This window comes from Oryx dammah, unplaced genomic scaffold (assembly GCF_014754425.2).
Source record: "Oryx dammah isolate SB20612 unplaced genomic scaffold, SCBI_Odam_1.1 HiC_scaffold_4, whole genome shotgun sequence".
Taxonomy (NCBI): Eukaryota; Metazoa; Chordata; class Mammalia; order Artiodactyla; family Bovidae; genus Oryx; species Oryx dammah.
Window position 1 is genome coordinate 48,570,655 of NW_024070188.1, and position 24,790 is coordinate 48,595,444.

The 24,790-nt window shown below is 38.4% G+C and overlaps 1 protein-coding gene across 1 annotated transcript in view; it reads left to right on the forward strand.

The window, feature by feature from the left end:
• Positions 1 to 24,790, forward strand: part of RNGTT (RNA guanylyltransferase and 5'-phosphatase) — a 241,443-nt gene that overhangs the window by 13,938 nt on the left and 202,715 nt on the right. The window contains exons 2-4 of the mRNA XM_040238814.1: positions 2,123 to 2,232; positions 9,942 to 10,045; positions 10,136 to 10,224. Coding sequence (XP_040094748.1) covers positions 2,123 to 2,232; positions 9,942 to 10,045; positions 10,136 to 10,224 — 303 coding nt within the window. The remainder of the gene's footprint in view (positions 1 to 2,122; positions 2,233 to 9,941; positions 10,046 to 10,135; positions 10,225 to 24,790) is intronic.

A 24,790-nucleotide genomic window follows, 5' to 3' on the forward strand; every position in this document is an offset into this window, starting at 1 on the left:
AGTGGTCAGATTCTGGATGTATTTTGAAGACAGATCTAATAGGATTTGCTGATGGATTGGATGTGGGGTGTATAAGAAAGAGATGGATCAAAGATAAGGCCACAGCTTTTGCCCTAAACTGTTAAAAAAAAAAAAAAAGAGTGTTACATTTGCTGAGATGGGGAGGACCTTAAGAGGAGTTTGAAAATTGAGAGCTCAAATTTGGATACCAAGTCTGAGACACCTGTTAGACATCCCATTGGAGAAGGAAATGGCAACCCACTCCAGTGTTCTTGCCTGGTGAATCCCAGGGATGGGGGGACCTGGTGGGCTGCCATCTATGGGATCGCACAGAGTTGGACACGACTGATGCGACTTAGTAGCAGCAGCAGCAGAGACTAGTAAGTCAGGTCAGTGATTTGATGTTTGATTCTAGAGTTAAGGGAGACGTTTGGAATGGCAACCCACTCCAGTATTCTTGCCTGGAGAATCCCATGGAGGAAGGAGCCTGGTAGGCTACAGTCCATGGGGTCGCAAAGAGTCGGACACGACTGAGCGACTTCACTTCACTTCTTTGGCACAGAGTTACCCGTTTGTGAGTCATTAGTGCCTTGATGGCTTTTAAACCTGTGAAACCAAATGAGACACCAAGGCAGAGAGTGTAGAAAGAAAGGAGGTACAAAGACTGAGCCCTGGGACAAAACAGAGAGGGGCCAGGGCGGTGAGGAGGAGCTAGTAAAGGAGACTGAGAAGGAGAGGCCAGAGAGAGGGGAGAAATGGGAGGATGTAGTGTCCTGGAAGCCTTGTGAAGAAAGTGATTCAGGAACTCCCTCTGAGTTAAAAATTATCAGTCTTTGAGAACTGAGTGATGGAGGTTACTGTTGATCTTGAGTGGTTTTGTAGAAAATGTTCAGTTGCTAAGTCATATCTGACTCTTTGTGGAAAATAAAAATAGAAAAAGAAAATGATCTTTTTATTTGTTTTGGCTAAAGTCTGTGGACACATGTTAAGACTTCACTTAGGTATGATTTTAGGTAGATGTTTATACTTAGTGATTTTATACTATAAATCAGCTAAAATAGATGATTTAAAAATTGATTTTATAAGATAACTTCCCCTATGTTTACATGATGATTCAGAAAAAAAAGGCCAAAAAGTTAGTTTTGCTGAAATTAGAATCACTGATAGTTTTTTGATGAGTGATTTTGGTTAGTATGCTTCTCACCCTGATTCTTCTGGGATGTAGGATAAGGTCTGTAAAATGGAGAAAGTGTTGCCAAAATCTTGGCTGTCTGTGCACCAATGCCAAACAGAAATATGGAGACAGAGTTATGGTGGAGAAGGAAAGAGTGGCCTTATTATTTTGGCAGGCAAAGGGGGAACTTAGGAGGCTAGCGCCTCAAAAACTGTGTCCCCCTTCCTTGAATAGGGAGAGTTTAGATAGTCAGACAGGGGTATTTGGTATTTATCAAGGCAGTAACAGTCTTCATTCCTTCAAGTTTCAAAAGGGTGGGGTTGCTGACAGGATTAGGGTGTGTGCAGGGTCCTAGGTGGTCTCCTGATCTTGATGAGCCTTTCTGCTCCCCTTAACCTTGCCTCAGGTGGTTTCCTTGCTGCTCCTCCTCTGATCACCATCTTGATCATGGAGGCTCTGAGTATTGCCTTTAAGGAGTGGGGGACAAAAAGGCTTCCATGCCCAGGAGCCCCACAGGGCCCTGCTCGGCATCAGAAGTTCCAATTTCATACTAAAAAAGTGTAATAGCAATTGCAAAGAATTGATTTAATTTACTTCATTATCAGTTTTCTAATACTATATCTTTAAAGGTTTTAAAGCAGTAACTTTGTAATATAGTAGTTTAGAACTTTCTGGACATCTTCCTGGACATTCCATTTACTGGTAATTTCTTTTGCTGTTATATTGATTGTCGATTTCTAGAATATATATTGGATATATTGAATCTATATTGGAACTTAAAAGTTCCAATATAGTGCCCTTTAAAAGTATAATATAGGTTGAGAGTATTTCATGGACAATTTCATTAAAAATATTGTAAGAAGGTGATTTTGAGAACTGCTAATTATAGAGTTTTAACCCAGAACATTTTCATTAATGAAAATTATTACCTATCTTCATGTTATTTAGGAAGATTCTTACCTCTGAAAACAATGTTAGGACCAAGATATGACAGTCAAGTTGCTGAAGAAAATCGATTCCATCCTAGTATGCTTTCAAATTATCTGAAGAGTCTGAAGGTAAGAAGCAAAACATTTTTGATATTGATTTAACATACTTTATCCCTTTTTTGTTTTTCAGGTGGCTTTCTAAAATAAAACTTTTTATTTTGAAATAATTAACTCAGAGCAAGTTGCAAAAATTGTACATAGAGTCTATGGACCCTTCTCTCAGTTGTTCCCAATGGTGACATCTTATGTGATTGTAGCATAATATCAAAAGCAGGAAGTTGACATTGGTACAGTATTGACTGGATAGTAGACCTAAAAGTCTTTTGCCAGTGTTTATGTGCATTCATGTGTGTTTATGTGTGTAAAGTTCTGTGCCGTTCGACCTGCTAACTTGTTCTCTGGCTCTGTAGTTTTGTCATTTTGTGAATGTTATATAAATGGAATGAAACAGTTTGTGACCTTTCCGGGTACACTTGAAAAAAAATTGTTTTAAGTTTATTTTTGGCTGTGCTGAGTCTTCCTTGCCGCACCCAAGCCTTCTCTCGTTGCAGGGAGTGGAGGCTACTCTTTGCTGCGGTGCGTGGGCCTCTCATTGCCGTGGCTTCTCGTGTTGTGGCTCTAGGCATGTGGGCTTCAGCAGTTGTGGTTGCTGGGTTCTAAAGCACAGGCTCAGTTGTTGCTCATGGGCTTCGTTGCTTGCAGCAAGTGGGATTGAACCCATGTCTCCTGTGTTGGCAGGTGGATTCTTTACCACTGAGCCACCCGGGAAGCCCCCGGGATACACTTTTTCCCACTAAGCATAATGCTGCTGAGGTCCTCCAGGTTTTTGCATGAATCGATGAAAGTTGTGCTCATATTTACTGCTGAATAGTATTCAGTTGTATAGCTATGCCAGAGTTTAACCATTCTCCTCCCACTGAGTGGTTAAGTAACCATTTAGCCACTTTGAGTTGTTTCCAGTTGTGGGGTATTGTGAATCAGGTTGCTGTGAAGGTTTATGTACAGGTATTTATGTGAATGTTAAGTTTTCATTTTTCTGGAACAAATACCCAAGACTAAGATTGTTGAGCACGTGGTTAGTTTTACAGAAAAGTGCCAAACTATTTTTCTAAACAAAATGTTGTAATTTTTTATGTTATTCTGACATCACACTGATTATATTAGTTTCTGGGCTTCGCCGGTGGCTCAGGTGGTAAAGAACCTGCCTGCAATTTAGGAGACCTGGGTTCAATCCCTGGGTCAGGAAGATCCCCGGGAAAAGGGAATGGCAAGCAACATCAGTATTCTTGCCTGGAAAATTTCATGGACGGAGGAACCTGGGGGGCTGCAGTACATGGGATTGCCAAGAGTCAGACACGACTGAGCGGCTGACACACCGACAGCAGGGCTACTTTGACAAATTACCGGAAACTGGGTGACTTAAAACAGCAGACACATATCCTCTCACAGTTCTGGAGGCTAGAAATTCCACAGCAAGGTGTTGGAGAGGTTGGCTCCTCCTGGAGTCTTGGAGGAAAATCTCTTCTATTCTTTTCTCCTAGCTGCCAGGGATGGCCAGCAGGCCTCAGTATTCCTAGGCTTGCAGCTCCTTTAGCTGTCTCTGTCTTCTCCTTGTGTGTGTCAGTGTCCAAATTTCCCACTTATAAGGACACCCTAATCCAGTATAACCTCATTTAATTAATTTTTTTTTGGCCACACCATGTGACTTACAGGATCTTAGTTTCATGGCTAGGGATTGAACCTGCAGTGGAAGCTTGGATTCCTAACCACTGAATTGCCAGGGAATTCCCCTGTATGCCCTCGTCTTGGTTATATTTGCAAAGACCCTATAACCTTCTTTCAAATAAGGTTATATTCATAGGTACTAGGAATTAAGGCTTGAATATGTTTTAGGGGGCATAATACAACGCATACCACCTACCATTGTTACTCTTTTAAGTGGTGGTTTTTATTGAATGCTCCTTGGGAAAATAGTTATGAGAAACCTAGACAGTGTACTGAAAAGCAGAGACATCAGTTTGCCACCAAAGGTTCATATAGTTAAAGCTATGGTTTTTCCAGTAGTCATGTATGGAAGTGAGAGTTGGACCGTAAAGAAGACTGAGCGCCAAAGAATTGATGCTTTTGAACTGTGGTGTTGGAGAAGACTCTTGAGAGTCCCTTGGACTGCAGGGAGATCAAACCAGTGAATCCTAAAGAAAATCAGTCCTGAATATTCATTGGAAGGACTGATGCTGAAGCTGAAGCTCCAATACTTTGGCCACCTAGTGAGAAGAGCTGACTGATTGGAAAAGACCCTGATGTTGGGAAAGATTGAGGGCAAGAAGAGAAGGGAGTGACAGAGGATGAGAAGGTTGGATGGCATCACGGACTCAATGAACTTGAGTTTGAGCAAGCTCTGAGAGATGGTGAAGGACAGGAAAGCCTGGCATGCTGCAGTTCATGGGGTTGCAAAGAGTTGGACATGACTTAGAGACTGAACAACAGTTAGTACATTCAGCAAATGCTGGTGCCCATTACATGCGAGTTTCCTGTTACAGGATAGTAAACATGCCACTTAGTTTTTGAAAACCTATTACTTATCCCTGTTCTTGGTGTAGTTTGGGTCTTCATTTTATATCTTTTATTTTAGCTTATAAACTTTACATTTTTATCTTCATTATTAATATACATTTTTGAAAGTCATAGTTAACATTTGTAGAGCATTAAATATTCCTAGGCAGAGCATTTAAAGAACTTGGGTTTAGAAGCCAGTTCGTCTGGGTTTGAATTCTAGTTTGCCACTTACAGCTTTGTGGTCAAGTTACCTAATTTCTTCGTGTTTCAGTTTCCTCATTTGCAAGTAAAGTTAGTGCATGCAAAGCATAGAATAGCGCTTGGCACAGAGTAAGGGCTTCATTTAAATCTCACAGCTGTATGAGGTGGATACTGTTATTATCCTTATTTCATGGATTGGGAATCTATAAGGAAAAATGATTATGTATCTATAATATGAGTATATGTGTATACAGGCAGATACATTAAAAAACACATTATTCACACAGACATATCACACACACAGACATATCACACACACAGACACACATTTACACATGTACATATATATGGACTCAGTGCAGCTAAGTCACATAATACAGTTTCCTGGTTTTCTTAGCTAAAGTATTCATATATATTTAGAGAATTCACATTTTCTTGCTCATCCCCACTTTTCATTCACTTCTTATTTTGGACCTAGAGACAAACAATATGGGTTCTAATTCTAACTTGTGAGAAGCTGTATTATGGCATTCAAGTCTTTGTGTTTGGCAAAGACCTCCATCTAGAAGCAGTGCTTCCACCTTTTCCCTTTCTATTTGCCAGGTAGTAATGGGGCCGGATGCCATGATCTTAGTTTTTTTAATATTTAGTTTTCAGCCGGCTTTTCCCATCTCCTTCACCCTCATCAAGAGATTCTTTAGCATATGCATTAGCAGACATTAAAAGTCCTTGGACCTTATCCTTCTGAGCAAGATAATATAACAGCTGTATAGAACAAACAGTCTAGTCACACATGTTGGTTTAGGATTTAGTTCGGTGTAGCTGAAATGTTGAATTTCCCTGGTGGCTTAGTGATAAAGAATCCTCCTGCCAATGCAGGCAGTCCCTGGGTGGGGAAGATCGCTGGATCAGAAAGACCCTCTGGAGAAGGAAATGGCATCCCACTTGAGTATTCTTGCCTGAGAAATCCCATGGACAGAAGAGCCTGGCAGGCTACAGTCCACGGGGTTGGACATGACTCAGCGACTACACAACAGCAGCTGAAATATTACTGAGTCACTAAACAACTATTAAAAGTCTTTGTCATACATAAAGTTCATGTGACTTTAGTGTTGCAAGCATCCATTTAGTGTTAATGATTAAGACTTGAGCTATATCCTTACCAGTGCTGTGTATAATCTTTTGTATATAGAAAGTCAAAGTTAAGAAAGAAAAGGCCTTTTTTACTGGGCACATGAAGTTATCCTGAGTTCAGGTCTGGCTTATGTTTCTCTAGCTGAAGCTTTCCCAATAGTTTTCTTCATATTTTTCTTTTAATTGTAGGATATCCTTGAAGGTTGAGGTATGAATGACAATCCACATTACAGTCAGGCTTCTAAGAATAGTCTGTTCATGAGCATAGCAATATGTGTTAACAGCACATATTGCCATTCTTCTTGTCTGGGGATCATCAGTTAATATGGTGTTATCCTTCTCTTGTGCAACCACGTCAGCAAATATGGGAGGACTGTTAGGTTGCTTCACCCAGACTTTAGCTCTAGTTGCATGTATTTCATTTGTGTACCCAAACCCTCCATCATCTCCAACTGTTAGTAAGGTGGGAGGTTCTTCTCATTTTGTACTTACCACTTACACATGGGAAAATCAGAAGTTGGGCAGTTCTATCATGTTTATTAATAAATAGATCATCCTTTCATCCTTTCCTTCATTTTGTAAAATTATTTGGATTTCTCCTTGGTAGTCTGGGTCTGTAACTACTGCTGGGACACAGATTCCTTTTAACACTTAATAGGAGCATTCCTTAATTAACCCAAAGTGCCTGGGAGGCATTTTGATTCCAGTACCAGTTGAAATAGCACATATCAGTCTTTTTGTAGGTCTCTGTTCAGATAAAGAATATAAATCTGATCCGGTAGTCTCAGGAGTAGCTTGGAATAGAGCTTGTGCTCCTGGGCTAATTTCCCAAAACTCAGTTGTTTCAGGATAGAAGTCTGTTTTATGAATCTGTAAATTTGGAATAGTTTTTCTCATCAAAGGAGTTTCTGATTCTCTAACAGCTCTATTATTTAAAATATTGAGGGAAGTATTTAAAGTTAGTTCTCCAGTTTTTATAAGAGTCCTCTCCAAGTTTAATTAATTGCTGTTTAAGCAAACCATTCATTCTTTCAATCCAACCAGCAGCTTGAGGATAATAAGAAATATGAAAGATCCATTGTATATTATATTCTTGGGCAAACTCTTGTATTAACTTACCGTTATATTTTTATTTTTTTTTAACTTTTATTTGTTTATTGAGGTATAGTTGATTTACACTGCTGTATTAGTTTCAAGTGAACAGGAAAGTATATATATACAAAACTGAATCACTTTCCTGTTAACTTACCTTTAACATGTGATCCATTATCCCTCTGAATTTGAAGTAGAACACCATAATGTAAATTAATTATCACCTCTGTTTTAATATTATTAGTCTGATTGGGTTTCTTGAAGGGAATGGCCACTAAATATCCATAGGTGTCCATAGCAGTACCCACATATTGACATCCTTCATCTCAAATTAATGGATCAATATAATCAATTTGCCATATTTGCCCAGGCAACTTGCCACATGCCAATTGTCCTTTGACTAGCGGTGGTAAGTGTCTGTGTTCAATATATTGATAAATTGGACATTGTAAAATATTGAATGAGATCCATAGTAAAGGAATTACCTTGATTTTGAGCCCACCTGTATGTTGGTTTTTCTCCCACATTGCCAGATTTTTGGTGTGCCCACAAAGTCAAAGCTGTGGTTAATCCATTGCCTACCAACCAAGAGTCTTGTTATATTAATGTTCTGTAGAATGACATTCTGTTAACTTTTTTTGTTTTAGAGCTTCATATACTGCATGTAATTCAGCAAATTGATTACTCTTAGTATAATTCTTTCTGGCCTCTGGAAATTTCCTAATCCAGAAACCCAGGGACACTCTTTTGTCATGTCAGTTATAGCTCATGAGGTGTCTGATCTCCATCCAAAGACAGATTACTGTGATAAGCTTTAGGATAATTCAATTAAACCTTTTAGCAATAAAACATAACAGCGAGGAACTGTCTGGGAACTGAGTCTGGGAGTGAGTCTTGGTCAACGTAGATCTCAATTAGCAAAACTAGAATTTAATATTCAGTGAAACATAACATTTTTTTGTGAGGGCTTTAACCCTGAAGCCAGTGAAGGCTTTATCCCATCAAATAAAAAATAAGGTTTGTCAGGAAGCTGGGAAAAGCCAAGCAGCCATCTTGAATTTCCCATAGCCCCAGCTGTTTAATTTACAGCTATTGTTTAATCATTTTAAATTCCTTGATTTAGAAGTAAACTTGCTGGGTCCTAAGGACATCAGGATAGAAAAAGGCTGACAGTTCAGTTCAGCTGACAAGGAGGGGTTAATTTTTTGTAGAGTCAAAATGAACTTTATCTGTGGGTGCCACAATCTTCATAGATCATTGTGAAGTAATATTAATATACTTTACCAAAGTAACAAAAGATTTTAAAAACATATATAAATCACTTAAAAGCAAAGAAATTCACATAGTCTGTTTTCAAACACTGCATTCAAGAAAACTTTGTTCTCTTAACAGAGAAAACTAAATTCCAGTCTGATACCAGTTTATTGTTAATAACAAAATTTGTTTATCTCTTAACAGAGAAAACCAAATTCCAGTCTGATATCAGCTTACTGTCAATAACAAAATTTGTTTATCTAGTTAATTTTAATTTAATCTTAGAAAGTCCTTTCTGTAAATCTTGAAGAGGTAGTATTTTTACAAAGGCATCAGAAAGAAACCAGAGCTTTCTGTAATGACAAAAAAGCTTAAAATGGCATGCTTAAAATCTGATGACAGAGCAAAGTAAATATGTAACACTTTGAGATAGTAACTGCATTATGACTAATAACATAATTCAGTACATACCAGAATTTTAGAAACTGCATTTAATCTCTAGGATATCTATATTAATAACATTTCCCATACATTATAACTTGAGAAAATTTATTACTCATTTGACAATACTACCCAGATCAGGGGTTGGACTGGTGTCTCTGCATTGGCAGGTGGATTCTTCACCGTAGAGCCACCAGGGAAGCCCAAGGGCGTTTTGACTGTACCTACTATTCCCCTACGTACTCACTTTGGTGATGGCTGCTGAAATGCTGAGTTGATGTGTGTCTGGAGCTTGTTCAGTTCAGTTCAGTTCATTTGCTTAGTTGTGTCCGACTCTTTGTGACCCCATGGACCGCAGCACGCCAGGCCTCCATGTCCATCACCAACTCCCAAAGTTTACTCAAACTCATATCCATTGAGTCGGTGATGCCATCCGACCATCTCATCCTCTGTCATCCCCTTCTCCTCCTGCCTTCAATCTTTCCGAGCATCAGGGTCTTTTCAAATGAGTCAGCTCTTCGCATCAGGTGGCCAAAGTATTGGAGTTTCAGCTTCAGCATCAGTCCTTCCACTGAATACTCAGGACTGATTTCCTTTAGGATGGACTGGTTAGATCTCCTTGTAGTCCAAGGGACTCTCAAGAGTCTTCTCCAACACCACAGTTCAAAAGCATCAATTCTTGGGTGCTTCTGGAGCTTGAGTTTGGGTGTATTTCAGATAAATGCTGTCCCTGTTCTAGCTACTTCTAAAAAATCATTGGTGGAGTGACAGACGTAGAAAACTACATCAGTATTTGCTTTTTAGGTAGGTTTTTGTAATGTTGAAGTGGAATCTGTTTTGCTTATATATATATATATTTTTTGCTTATATTCTTGTTTCATCATTTGTTTGGGATTAATTTATTTCATTCAGTGCCTAAGTTCTGTGTCTCAAATAAGACTTGAATAAGTGATATATTCATTGTTAATATGTTGACAGAGTGAACATAAAATCTCCTTCAGTGTAGATGAATGAACTGGCCCAGAATATTGCCATTCAGTCAGCTTATTTTGGAACAGATTCAGTTACTAGGAAATCTTCTTTCTTTCCTTTTGCCTAAGGTTAAAATGGGCTTGTTGGTAGACCTGACAAATACTTCAAGATTCTATGACAGAAATGACATAGAAAAAGAAGGAATCAAATATATAAAACTTCAGTGTAAAGGGTAAGTCATGTATTAAGAGTCTTTAATATTGAAACTTTTTGCTGAAATTTGTCGTCTCTACTTAGAAACAAAATGTTTCTGTATTGCTAGACATGGCGAGTGCCCTACAACGGAGAATACTGAGACATTTATTCGTCTGTGTGAGCGGTTTAATGAAAGAAACCCACCTGAACTTATTGGTATGTTTGGCTTTACTTTAGCCACTGTTGAATATCTTATTTTGTGATTGGGTTTCTATTCTCTTTTTCCAAATGGGTTGATATGGAATTTTTTTTTTCTTTTTAAAGTAATTGCCAAGAAGTGTTTATTAAAGTAATAGTCTATTGAGAACTGCTATTAAAAATTAAAATGTTGTCTATTCGTGATAATATTATGGTAGTGACTGGGATGTTATTTGCCTGGCAGACTTGGTGGGAAATAATGAATGAATGAATGAAGGAATGAATGATTGTAATCCTTATAACAACTCTGTGTGATATGTGGCTGTATCCCTATTTTACAAATAGGAAAACTGAGTCTCAGAAAAATTAAGTAGTTTTTCCTTGTTCACACATCTAATAACTGTTTAAGCCAAGTTTGTAATGTTTCTGAACCAAGTTTCCAAATCTCTAATTACGTGTAACACTGGTTTCTAGATTGACCACGTAAAAGTGAAAAAAATTTCTGTTATAAAATAACCAAAACAGAGCAAAATGCCATTTGACAAGTTGAGAGCAATAATTGAGGCATATATGATAAGATAAAAAAATGAATATTCTTATAAAAAGATTCTATAATTCTTCAGGCCAAAGTGACATTCATCATTAGAAAAATATGGAAAACAATGAAAATGCAATACAGATAGCCAAGAAACATGAAAAAAGTTTCATTTTCCCTTGTTAACAAGAAATACAAATTAAAATATATGTTGTTACCTTCCACAATCAAATTCGCGAAGATTTAAAAAAATCATAATGTCAAGGATTAGATAAAATGGATGTACTGAGACATTGTTAATTAAGGTGTTAATTGATATAGCCTCTCTGGAGGGCCATTTTGGTGATTTCTAATGATGCTTATGACCCAGATAATCACAATGGTGTGATCACTCATCTATAGCCAGACATCCTGAAATGTGAAGTCAAGTGGGCCTTAGAAAGCATCACTACGAACAAAGCTAGTGGAGATGATGGAATTCCAGTTGAGCTATTTCAAATCCTGAAAGATGATGCTGTGAAAGTGCTGCACTCAATATGCCAGCAAATTTGGAAAACTCAGCAGTGGCCACGGGACTGGAAAAGGTCAGTTTTCATTCCAATCCCAAAGAAAGGCAATGCCAAAGAATGCTCAAACTACCTCACAATTGCACTCAGCTCACAAGCTAGTAAAGTAATGCTCAGAATTCTCCAAGCAGGCTTCAGCAGTACGTGAACCATAAACTTCCAGATGTTCAAGCTGGTTTTAGAAAATGCAGAGGAATTGCCAACATCTGCTGGATCATGGAATAAGGAAGAGAGTTCCAGAAAAATATCTTTCTGCTTTATTGACTATGCCAAAGCCTTTGACTATGTGAACCACAATAAACTGTGGAAAATTCTGAAAGAGATGGGAATACCAGACCACCTGACTTGCCTCTTGAGAAACCTGTATGCAGGTCAGGAAGCAACAGTTAGAACTGGACATGGAACAACAGACTGGTTCCAAATAGGAAAAGGAGGCTATATATTGTCACCCTGCTTATTTAACTTATATACAGAGTACATCATGAGAAATACTGGGCTGGAGGAAGCACAAGCTGGAATCAAGATTGCTGGGAGAAATATCAGTAACCTCAGATATGCAGATGACACCACCACCCTTATGGCAGAAAGTTAAGAAGAACTAAAGAGCCTCTTGATGAAAGTGAAAGAGGAGAGTGAAAAAGTTGGCTTAAAGCTCAACATTCAGAAAACAAAGATCATGGCATCTGTTCCCATCACTTCATGGGAAATAGATGGGGAAACAGTGGAAACAGTGTCAGACTTTATTTTTTGGGGGTCCAAAATCACTGCAGATGGTGATTGCAGCCATGAAATTAAAAGACGCTTACTCCTTGGAAGGAAAGTTATGACCAACCTAGATAGCATATTAAAAAGCAGAGACATTACTTTGCCATCAAAGGTCTGTCTAGTCAAGGCTATGGTTTTTCAATGGATGTGAGAGTTGGACTGTGAAGAAAGCTGAGCGCCTAAGAATTGATGCTTTGAAATGTGGTGTGGGAGGACTCTTGAGAATCCCTTGGACTGCAAGGAGATCCAACCAGTCCATTCTAAACGAGATTGGTCCTGGGTATTCATTGGAAGAACTGATGCTAAAGCTGAAGCTCCAGTACATTGGCCACCTGATGTGAAGAGTTGACTCATTGGAAAAGACTCTGATGCTGGGAGGGATTGAGGGCAGGAGGAGAAGGGGATGACAGAGAATGAGATGGCTGGATGGCATCACTGACTTGATGGACATGAGTTTGAGTGTACTTCGGGAGCTGGTGATGGACAGGGAGGCCTGGTGTGCTGCAAGTCCTGGGGTCGCAGAGTTGGACATGACTGAGCGACTGGAGAGAACTGATGGGTTATTAAAATTATAACCGTGATATAATATATTATTCATTATTATATATTATTTGTTTTATATCATTGGACAGTGATTCTGTTCATGTGGATTGAAGTGCAAACTTTTCCCTTGGGTATGCTCAGTTTGGAGCACAGGTTGGGGTGGCAATTATTTGTTGTAGTAATACTGAGAAGACAGTAACAAAAACTGGTCTTAGAGATGGTTTCTCATATCATCTTCTCAAACAAAAGGATTAAAGAATCAAGTCTGTGTTCCTAGGATCAGAAAATATTGGCCTGCTTTTACAGTATTTTAATTGTTTTTGAGATGCAGTTTTCATCAGCCTTGCACACATTCTTGCTGAAGCATGCTTGTGACCACCAGGGGACATTGATGGCATGGCAAAAGTGAGACAAATTTATTTACAAAGTTAGTCTGATTAAAAAAAATCTTTAAATTAACTGATGTGACTGTCAGTACATGCAGTTAGCCTAGTTGTGGGATGATACTGTAGACTTAGTGGAGATACAGGGTTCTTGAAACACACAGAAGCTTCAAACGTTTTCTAATCGCTAAGTCTTGTCCAACTCTTCTGCGACCCCAAAGAACTGTAGCCTGCCAGGCTGCTTTTGTCCATGGAATTTGCCAGACAAGAATACTGGAGTGGGTTGCCATTTTCTTCTCCCGGGGATCTTCCTGACCCAGGGATCAAACTTGTGTCTCCTTCCTTGGCAGGCGTCTTTACCACAGACCTGCCCAAGAACTACAGCTTCATAATCCCATAATCCCTGGGGGCAGTACCCCCTAATTTATCTTTATAGTGGAAATTTTCAATCATACCAAAAGTAGGGAGAACAGTAAAATGACACCTTATATATCCATCATTCAGCTTCACTAATTATCATTTTACTGATATTTTTTTCATTTTTCCTCTCCTCCTCCTAACATGTTTTTCTGAGTTTCAAAGAAAACCATAGATACCATGTCATTTCACTAAAAGTGTTTCATTATGCATCTCTGACTGAGAAGAATTTTTGTTTTTTTTATAACCACCATGCAGTTATACCAAACAGAATAAAGAGAAATTCCTTAATGTCATCTGATGCTTAGTCCACTTTTAGATTTCCTCAATAATCTAAAAAATCCCCTTTTAAAGTTAGATTTTTCAAACGAGGATCCAGCGGTATCCAAATATTACATTTTGTTTTTTGTTATTCTCTCTCTTTTAAATGCTGTCGGTTTGTTGGAGAAATCAGATCTTTGTCCTATGAAATGTTCCATTATCTGGATTTACCTGAGTGCCTCCTCATGGTATTAGCTAACTTTTTCGTCTGTCCCCTGTCTGTCTTGTAAACTGGTAGTTAAAACAAGAGGCATAATTACATGTTTTAAGCAAGAATACTTCACAGCTGGTGTCGTATGTTTCCTTTTACCCTACATCAGTTAGCACATAATGTCTGGTGGACCCACTTTTAGGGGTATAGGTGGTGGCATGTTATTTCCTCTGTTACTTTTTAATCTGTCTTTTACCTAATTTTTTAAAAAAAAATCTATTGATGACTGTTACCTTCTTCCGATATTTTATTAGGAGTTGCAAAACAGTGATTTTTCTGATTGGGTAATTTCTTCATGAATTAGCTGGAATTCCTCTTTAGCAAAGAACTATTCCTTCTCAACAATTTGATTATCCTGAAATGCAGTTTGTACTGAAAAGGCAAGTTAAATTTCTGATTGTTTTATTTCTCAATTTCCAGAATAATGTATTGGTATCTTAACAATATCTGGTGGTGACTGATTAATCTTATTTTTATTTTTTGGAGTATCTGTTTGAACTCATGAATTTTTGTGTAGTTAATATATTTAAATCACTTATAGTCAATATTTATTATTATGCCCAAATTGCTTTTTCCTAGGCCAGTGGGAGCCTCTTCAAGTTGATTTCTGTGTCTTTTTGATAGCCCCCCATCAGTCTTTGACAGTTTTGTTGTTTTCTGGTATAACATGTTTTCCAGACATGGGGTCAGTTATTCCTTTAAGGAACCTGGTTCCTTTAAGTGGAAAGTAGTATTTAGAAATAATCTAGGTATAGAGAGCATTCCATAATTAAACACATGAACATTTCTGCAGTTAAATACATGAATATTCATTCACACCAAGTGAGAAAAATAGACTATAAATAACGTCACATCAGTTCAGGTCAGGTTTTGTCCCAAATCTACCCCAAATCTTAATTTTTAAGAGCTTTATTAAAAATTATAATTACAAGTAAGAGATTATGTATGGAGCTATAGTGCATTTGTTTGCATGTGCTAAAAATTGAGGATAATAATTTTGTGGGCTGGAGAAATAAAGAAGTCTGTTTTTTGTTAAAAGAGAAATGACTGATTTCTTGGTAAATGGTAGACTAATAGATATGTAACTTAACTAATGCTTCTAATTATTTTAGGTGTTTCTAGTTATAAACACACAGGTCAGATTTTCGAATATATATTTTTATGAGTAGTGCATGTGAATTTTGGTAAAAAAATTTCTTTTGATAAAAATATTTTAAGATTACTTGACACGTAATAAGTTCTTAATAATTAATAGTTTCCTCTTGCTATTTTTCTTTTTATTTTTTATTTTTGCTCATTTAGACCAGAGGTGTCTCACCCTAAACACTATTGACATTTTGAATAGGGTGATTCTTTATTTTGGGGGACTCTTCTGTGCACTGTAGGATGTTTACCAGCATTTCTGGCCTCTACCCACGAAGTGTTACTGCCACCCCACCAGTTGTGACAATTAAAAATGTCTCCTGGAACTTTCCTGGTGGCTTAGTGGTAAAGAATCTGTCTGGCAGTGCAGGAGACACAGATTTGATCCCTGTTCTGGAAAGATCCCACATACCACCTAAAGACTAAGCTCGTGTGCCACAACTGTTGAGCCTGTGCTCTAAAGCCAGGGAGCTGCAACTGCTGAGCACACATGCCGCAACTACTGAAACTTGTATGCCCTCGTTCCACAGCAGGAGAAGCCGCTGCCATGAGAAGCCTGAGCACTGCAACTAGAGAGTAGCCCCTGTCACAGCTGGAGAAAAGCTGGCATAGCAACGAAGACCCAGCATAGCCAAAAAAATAAGTCTCCTGACATTGCCAGATGTCCTCTGGGGAGGGGGGTGGGTAAAGTCACCCCCAGTCAAGAATCATTTATTTAGACTCATCAGGTAATGTTTTTGATACTAAAAATAAATTTATCTGACTAATGAGATAAAAAGGAAGTTGTGTATATTAAGATCAGGCTGTATTTAGAAAGCCATGTTGCCACCAGCCCGGTATTAGTCACCTCTTCCTAATTTATACTTATAGTCACTTCAGTATGTATATTTCTATAGTTAAATATACTATATTTATGTTGGGGAGATTGTTTTCCTTTCTTCATTTGAGATTTTAAAAGACTGTCGTTTTTCCTTAGTATATAGAGTAATCTTAGTATTTTTTGAGATTCTGTATAAATTTATTTCCTTATGTTAGCTTAGAATAGAAAATGATGACAAATTTGAATAAGAAGTGACTTGAAATAGTTAATCAAGAGCTAATCTTTGCTTATAAACTGTGCTCTGCTTGCCACTAGATGGACCCATTCTCATAATGAACTGAGGAAAACTGAAAAAAAACAAATGCTTCCCCTTCCCACCCCCTAAACATTGAAGACAAATGAGGTTAGGCTTGTAGTATACCTATTTAATGAAATTTAAAAAAAAATCAGATACATAATCTTCCATATTTTTCTATAGAGATTTGTTTTGTTGAAGGTTTTTATGTTTCTTACTTCACGTTTTCCTTACTTTAACAATCTAATCATTTATTAATGCTTTGAAGTGTAACAATAAAGTAAAACTTTATGTACTTATTTAACAAATAATGTTAAAAGAGCACTGGTACTTAAATTGTGTATCATCACATGACTTAATCACTTGATTGCAATTATTCTTAGATATGTTATTTGTAAAAATATTTGCTCTAAAGAGATGCAAAAACAGTAGTGGTGTAGATGAGAAACAAAGTTAGAGTGTTGTTATTTAGTCTCTAAGTCATGTCTGACTCTTCGAGACCCAGTGGACTGTAGCCTGCCAGGCTCCCCGGTTGTTGGGATTTCCCAGGCAAGAATACTGGAATGAGTTGATATTTCCTTCTCCAAAAATTAGAATTTTTGTTGCTTAAATTGGTCTCAAATATAAAGTAGAAAGGGAATTTACATGTTGTGTTGATACATGTTGAATAAAAAAATCTGTTTACATAAACTGACATCTTTGCATAATTTTTGAGGCACCTTTTCTTACAGAGCATTGGAGATGATGAATTTATAGAGTTTCATGATTATAGCAGCTTATTTCTTTTCTTTTTTTTTTTGATCTGCAGTATATATATATATATTTTAAATTCTACTTTACAATACCGTATTGGTTTTGCCATACATCAACATGAATCCGCCACAGGTGTACACATGTTCCCAATCCTGATTCCCCTCCCACCTCCCTCCCCATACCATTTCTCTGGGTCATCCCAGTGCACCATCCCCAAGCATCTTGTATCTTACATTGAACCTAGACTGGCGATTCGTTTCTTATATGATATTATACATGTTTCAGTACCATTTTCCCAAATCATCCCACCCTCTCCCTCTCCCACAGAGTCCAAAAGACTGTTCTATACATGTGTGTCTCTTTTGCTGTCTCACATACAGGGTTATTGTTACCATCTTTCTAAATTCCATATATATGCATTAGTATACTGTATTGGTGTTTTTCTTTCTGGCTTACTTCACTCTGTATTATGGGTTCCAGTTTCATCCACCTCATTAGAACTGATTCAAATGTATTCTTTTTAATGGCTGAGTAATACTCCATTGTGTATATGTACCGCAGCTTTCTTATCCATTCATCTGCTGATGGACATCTAGGTTGCTTCCATGTCCTGGCTATTATAAACAGTGCTGCAGTGAACATTGGGGTACACGTGTCTCTTTCAATTCTGGTTTCCTCGGTGTGTATGCCCAGCAGTGGGATTGCTGGGTCATAAGGCAGTTCTATTTCCAGTTTTTTAAGGAATCTCCACACTGTTCTCCATAGTGGCTGTTCTAGTTTGCATTCCCACCAACAGTGTAAGAGGTTTCCCTTTTCTCCACACCCTCTCCAGCATTTATTGTTTGTAGACTTTTGGATCGCAGCCATTCTGACTGGTGTGAAATGGTACCTCATTGTGGTTTTGATTTGTATTTCTCTGATAATAAGTGATGTTGAGCATCTTTTCATGTGTTTTTTAGCCATCTGTATGTCTTCTTTGGAGAAATGTCTATTTAGTTCTTTGGCCCATTTTTTGATTGGGTCGTTTATTTTTCTAAGATTGAGCTGAAGGAGTTGCTTGTATATTTTTGAGATTAGTTGTTTGTCAGTTGCTTCATTTGCTGTTATTTTCTCCCATTCAGAAGGCTGTCTTTTCACCTTGCTTATAGTTTCCTTTGTTGCGCAGAAGCTTTTAATTTTAATTAGATCCCATTAGTTTATTTTTGCTTTTATTTCCAGTATTCTGGGAGTTGGGTCATAGAGGATCCTGCTGTGATTTATGTTAGAGAGTGTTTTGCCTATGTTCTCCTCTAGGAGTTTTATAGTTTCTGGTCTTATGTTTAGATCTTTAATCCATTTTGAGTTTATTTTTGTGTATGGTGTTAGAAAGTGTTCTAGTTTCATTCTTTTACAAGTGGTTGACCAGTTTTCCCAGCACCACTGGTTAAAGAGATTGTCTTTAATCCATTGTATATTCTTGCCTCCTTTGTCAAAGATAAGGTATCCATAAGTGTGTGGATTTATCTCTGAGCTTTCTATTTTGTTCCATTGATCTATATTTCTGTCTTTGTGCCAGTACCATGCTGTCTTGATGACTGTGGCTTTGTAGTAGAGCCTGAAGTCAGGCAGGTTGATTCCTCCAGTTCCATTCTTTTTTCTCAAGATTGCTTTGGCTATTTGAGGTTTTTTTGTATTTCCATACAAATTGTGAAATTATTTGTTCTAGCTCTGTGAAAGATACTGCTGGTAGCTTGATGCTGCTGCTGCTGCTACTGCTAAGTTGCTTCAGTCGTGTCCGACTGTGCGACCGCATAGACGGCAGCCCACCAGGCTCCCCTGTCCCTGTCTCCAGGCAAGAACACTGGAGTGGGCTGCCATTTCCTTCTCCAATGCAGGAAAGTGAAAAGTGAAAGTGAAGTCTCTCAGTTGTGTCCAACTCTTCGTGACCCTATGGACTGAAGCCTACCAGGCTCCTCTGCCCATGGGGTTTTCCAGGCAAGAGTACTGGAGTGGGTTGCCATTTGGGATTGCATTGAATCTGTAGATTGCTTTGGGTAGTATACTCATTTTCACTGTATTGATTCTTCCTATCCATGAACATGGTATATTTCTCCATCTATTAGTGTCCTCTTTGATTTCTTTCACCGGTGTTTTATAGTTTTCTATATATAGGTCTTTAGTTTCTTTAGGTAGATATATTCCTAAGTATTTTATTCTTTTTGTTGCAATGGTGAATGGAATTGTTTCCTTAATTTCTTTTTCTACTTTCTCATTATTAGTGTATAGGAATGCAAGGGATTTCTGTGTGTTGATTTTATATCCTGCAACTTTACTATATTCATTGATTAGCTCTAGTAGTTTTCTGGTGGAGTCTTTAGGGTTTTCTGTGTAGAGGATCATGTCATCTGCACACAGTGAGAGTTTTACTTCTTCTTTTCCAATCTGGATTCCTTTTATTTCTTTTTCTGCTCTGACTGCTGTGGCCAAAACTTCCAGAACTGTGTTGAATAGTAGTGGTGAGAGTGGGCACCCTTGTCTTATTCCTGACTTTAGGGGAAATGGTTTCAGTTTTTCACCATTGAGGATAATGTTTGCTGTGGGTTTGTCATATATAGCTTTTATTATGTTGAGGTATGTTCCTTCTATTCCTGCTTTCTGGAGAATTTTTATCATAAATGGATGTTGAATGTTGTCAAAGGCTTTCTCTGCATCTATTGAGATAATCATATGGCTTTTATTTTTCAATTTGTTAACGTGCTGAATTACATTGATTGATTTGTGGGTATTGAAGAATCCTTTTATCCCTGGGATAAAGCCCACTTGGTCATGGTGTATGATCTTTTTAATGTGTTGTTGGATTCTGATTGCTAGAATTTCGTTAAGGATTTTTGCATCTGTGTTCATCAGTGATATTGGCCTATAGTTTTCTTTTTTTGTGGCATCTTTGTCAGGTTTTGGTATTAGGGTGATGGTGGCCTCATAGAATGAGTTTGGAAGTTTCCCTTCCTCTGCAATTTTCTGGAAGAGTTTGAGTAGAATCGGTGTTAGCTCTTCTCTAAATTTTTGGTAGAATTCAGCTGTGAAGCCGTCTGGACCTGGGCTTTTGTTTGCTGGAAGATTTCTGATTACAGTTTCAATTTCCGTGCTTGTGATGGGTCTGTTAAGATTTTCTATTTCTTCCTGGTTCAGTTTTGGGAAGTTGTACTTTTCTAAGAATTTGTCCATTTCTTCCACGTTGTCCGTTTTATTGGCATATAATTGCTGATAGTAGTCTCTTATGAGCCTTTGTATTTCTGTGTTGTCTGTTGTGATCTCTCCATTTTCATTTCTAATTTTATTGATTTGATTTTTCTCCCTTTGTATATTGATGAGTCTGGCTAATTGTCAATTTTATTTATCCTTTCAAAGAACCAGCTTTTGGCTTTGTTGATTTTTGCTATGGTCTCCTTTGTTTCTTTTGCATTTATTTCTTCCCTAATTTTTAAGATTTCTTTCCTTCTACTAACCCTGGGGTTCTCCATTACTTGCTTTTCTAGTTGCTTTAGGTGTAGAGTTAGGTTATTTATTTGACTTTTTTCTTGTTTCTTGAGGTATGCCTGTATTGCTATGAACTTTCCCCTTAGCACTGCTTTTACAGTGTCCCAGAGGTTTTGGGTTGTTGTGTTTTCATTTTCATTCATTTCTATGCATATGTTGATTTCTTTTTTGATTTCTTCTGTGATTTGTTGGTTATTCAGAAGCGTGTTGTTCAGCCTCCATATGTTGGCATTTTTAATAGTTTTTCTCCTGTAATTGAGATCTAATCTTACTGCATTATGGTCAGAAGAGATGCTTGGAATGATTTCAGTTTTTTTTTAATTTACCAAGGTTAGATTTATGGCCCAAGATGTGATCTATCCTGGAGAAGTTTCCATGAGCACTTGAGAAAAAGGTTTAATTCATTGTTTTGGGGTGAAATGTCCTATAGATATCAATTAGGTCTAACTGGTCTAATGTATCATTTAAAGTTTGCGTTTCTTTGTTAATTTTCTGTTTAGTTGATCTGTCCATATGTGTGAGTGGGGTATTAAAGTCTCCCACTATTATTGTGTTGTTGTTAATTTCCCCTTTCATACTTGTTAGCATTTGTCCTACATATTGCGGTGCTCCTATATTGGGTGCATATATATTTATAATTGTTATATCTTCTTCTTGGATTGATCCTTTGATCATTATGTAGTGGCCTTCTTTGTCTCTTTTCACAGCCTTTGTTTTAAAGTCTATTTTATCGGATATGAGTATTGCCACTCCTGCTTTCTTTTGGTCTCTATTTGCATGGAATATCTTTTTCCAACCCTTCACTTTCAGTCTGTATGTGTCCCTTGTTTTGAGGTGGGTCTCTTGTAAGCAGCATATAGAGGGTTCTTGTTTTTGTATCCAATCAGCCAGTCTTTGCCTTTTGGTTGGGGCATTCAATCCATTTACGTTTAAGGTAATTATTGATAAGTATGATCCCGTTGCCATTTGTTTTATTATTTTGGGTTCGGGTTTATACTCCCTTTTTGTGTTTCCTGTCTAGAGAATATCCTTTAGAATTTGTTGGAGAGCTGGTTTGGTGGTGCTGAATTCTCTCAGCTTTTGCTTGTCTGTAAGCTTTTGATTTCTCCTTCATATTTGAATGAGATCCTTGCTGGGTACAGTAATCTGGGCTGTAGGTTATTTTCTTTCATCACTTTAAGTATGTCTTGCCATTCCCTCCTGGCCTGCAGAGTTTCTATTGAAAGATCAGTTGTTATCCTTATGGGAATCCCCTTGTGTGTTATTTGTTGTTTTTTTCTTGCTGCTTTTAATATTTGTTCTTTGTGTTTGATCTTTGTTAATTTGATTAATATGTGTCTTGGGGTGTTTCGCCTTGGGTTTATCTTGTTTGGGACTCTCTGGGTTTCTTGGACTTGGGTGATTATTTCCTTCCCCATTTTAGGGAAGTTTTCAACTATTATCTCCTCAAGTATTTTCTCATGGTCTTTCTTTTTGTCTTCTTCTTCTGGGACTCCTATAATTTGAATGTTGGAGCATTTCATATTGTCCTGGAGGTCTCTGAGATTGTTCTCATTTCTTTTAATTCATTTTTCTTTTTTCCTCTCTGATTCATTTATTTCTATCATTCTATCTTCTAGTTCACTAATCCTATCTTCTGTCTCTGTTATTCTGCTGTTTGTTGCCTCCAGAGTGTTTTTGATCTCATTTATTGCATTATTCATTATATATTGATTCTTTTTATTTTTTCTAGGTCCTTGTTAAACCTTTCTTGCATCTTCTCAGTCCTTGTGTCCAGGCTATTTATCTGTGATTCCATTTTGATTTCAAGATTTTGGATCATTTTCACTATCATTATTTGGAAATCTTTATCAGATAGATTCCCTGTCTCTTCCTCTTTGGTTTGGGTTGGTGGGCATTTATCTTGTTCCTTTACCTGCTGGGTATTCCTCTGTTTCTTCATCTTGTTTATGTTGCTGCGTTTGGGGTGGCCTTTCTGTATTCTGGCAGTTTGTGGAGTCCTCTTTATTGCGGAGTTTCCTCACTATTGGTGGGGTTGTACCTGTGGCTTGTCAAGGTTTCTTGGGTAGGGAAGCTTGTGTTGGTGTTCTGGTGGGTGGAGCTGGATTTCTTCTCTCTGGAGTGCAGTGAAGTGCCTAGTAATGAGTTATGAGATGTCAGTGGTTTTGGAGTAACTTTGGACAGCCTGTATATTGAAGCTCAGGGCTGTGTTCCTGTGTTGCTGGATAATTTGTGTGGTATGTCTTGCTCTGGAACTTGTTGGCCCTTGGGTGTTGCTTGGTTTCAGTGTAGATATGGAGGTGTTTAATGAGCTCCTATTGATTAATGTTGCCTGGAATCAGGAGTTCTCTGATGTTCTCAGGATTTGGACTTAAGCCTCTTGCTTCTGATTTTCAGTCTTATTTTTACAGTGGTCTCAAGACTTCTCCTTCTATACAGCACCACTGATAAAACATCTAGGTTAAAGATGAAAAGTTTCTCCACGGTGAGGGACACCCAGAGAGGTTCACAGAGTTACATGGAGAAGAGAAGAGGGAGGAGGGAGTTAGAGGTGACCCGAATGAGATGAGGTGGAATCAAAAGAGGAGAGAGCAAGCTAGCCCTTAATCACTTCCTTATGTGTGCTCCACAGTCTGGACTGTTCAGAGATGTTCACGGAGTTATACAGAGAAGAGAAAAGGGAGGAAGGAGACAGAGGTGGCCAGGAGGATAAAAGGGGGGAATGAAAAGGAGAGAGACAGATCCAGCCAGTAATCAGTTCCCTAAGTGTTCTCCACCATCTGGAACACATAGAGATTCACAGAGTTGGGTAGAGAAGAGAAGGGGGAGGGAGGAGACAGAGGCGACCTGGTGGAGAAAAAGGAGAGTCCAAAGGAGGAGAGAGCAGTCAAGGCAGTAATCTCGCTCTCAAGTAAAAATGGGTATTGAAGATTGGGTTTTTGAAGGTACAAAATTGATAACAAATACCAAAAAGCAAAGATTAAAAATCTAGAGTAGAGGTTGGATTTTCAAAAATACAATATTAAAGAAACGAAGAAGAGGAAAAAAAAAGTCACAAGAATTATTAAAATATATATATATGAAGTTTGCTTTAAAAATAGGGTCTTGTTGTTTGAAAAGTAATAGTAGGTTATAAAAATGAAAATTAAAGGAGTAATAGAGGACTTAAAAATTAAAAAAAGTTAAAGAAAAAGAAAAGAAAAAAAAGAATGATTGTAAAAATAGTAAAGATATATCTAGGACTTTCTCTGGTGTTGTTGTGGGCAGTGTGGGGTCAGTTCATTTTCGGGTAGTTCCTTGGTCCGGCTTATATTTCTCAAGATCTATAGGCCCCTTCCTATGTAGTTGGTACTAACAACAGGGTTTTAATCTATTGCACCTGTCACTTCCAAGGTGGTTCCCTCTGTTTTAGCTTCTTCTGTTTGCTGGTCTCTTCAGTGTCTGATTTCCGCCCTGACACAAGGGAGGCGGTGGTGGACACTTTTTTTAGGCTCACTTGTTCAGTCGCACTGTGGGGAGGGAGGGATGCTGCAAACAAATAACACTGGCGTGTGCTTGCAGTGTCTCAGCCACACTGGGCCTGCCCCCACTCACAGTGCACACAGCTCAGGCTCTAGGTTGCTCTGCCGGGAACCGTCTGAGGTGGCCCTGGGCTGCATGCACCTCTCAGGTCTAAGTCACTCAGGTTCAGGCACTCAGGTAGTCCTCAGAGGCGCAGACTCAGTTGGGCCTGCGTTTTGTGCCCTTCCCAGGTCCGAGTAGCTTAGGTGTTTGGCGAGCACAGTCACTGTGACTTATCGCCTCTTCCTTTCCCTGCTGCTCAGTTTTCTGGGTGTACAACTGGCGCACCTTCTCAGGTGGATGATGACTGTTCAGAACCCCAAGAAGTCTTAGTTAGCAAAGAAGTCTGCTTGCAGTTTGGTAGATAATGTTTCTCTGGGGCTGCGATTGAACCTTTCCGGCCCTTCGGGCTCTGGCTGCCTGCACCGGAAGGGGATGGTCTGCAGCCGGCTAATTCTGTTCCATCCTTTGTTTTGTGCGGAGTCCTGGCGGTGTCTTATGTTAGAGCTTTTCGTGTGGTAGCTATCCCACAGTCTGGTTTGCTAGCCCAGGTTAGTTCGCTCTGGTTACCCTTGGGGCATTCGGGCCTGATCCTTAAAAAGCAGTGCAGCCGGCGCCTCCCTGCCCAGCCCCCGCTTGCTAGTGGCGGATGCAGGCATCTGTGCTGCTTCTCTGCTGGGGGAGTTACCGTTCGGCTCCTAACCTGTGGGTTTCAATTATTTATTTTTTTATCCTCCCTCTTATGTTGCCCTCTG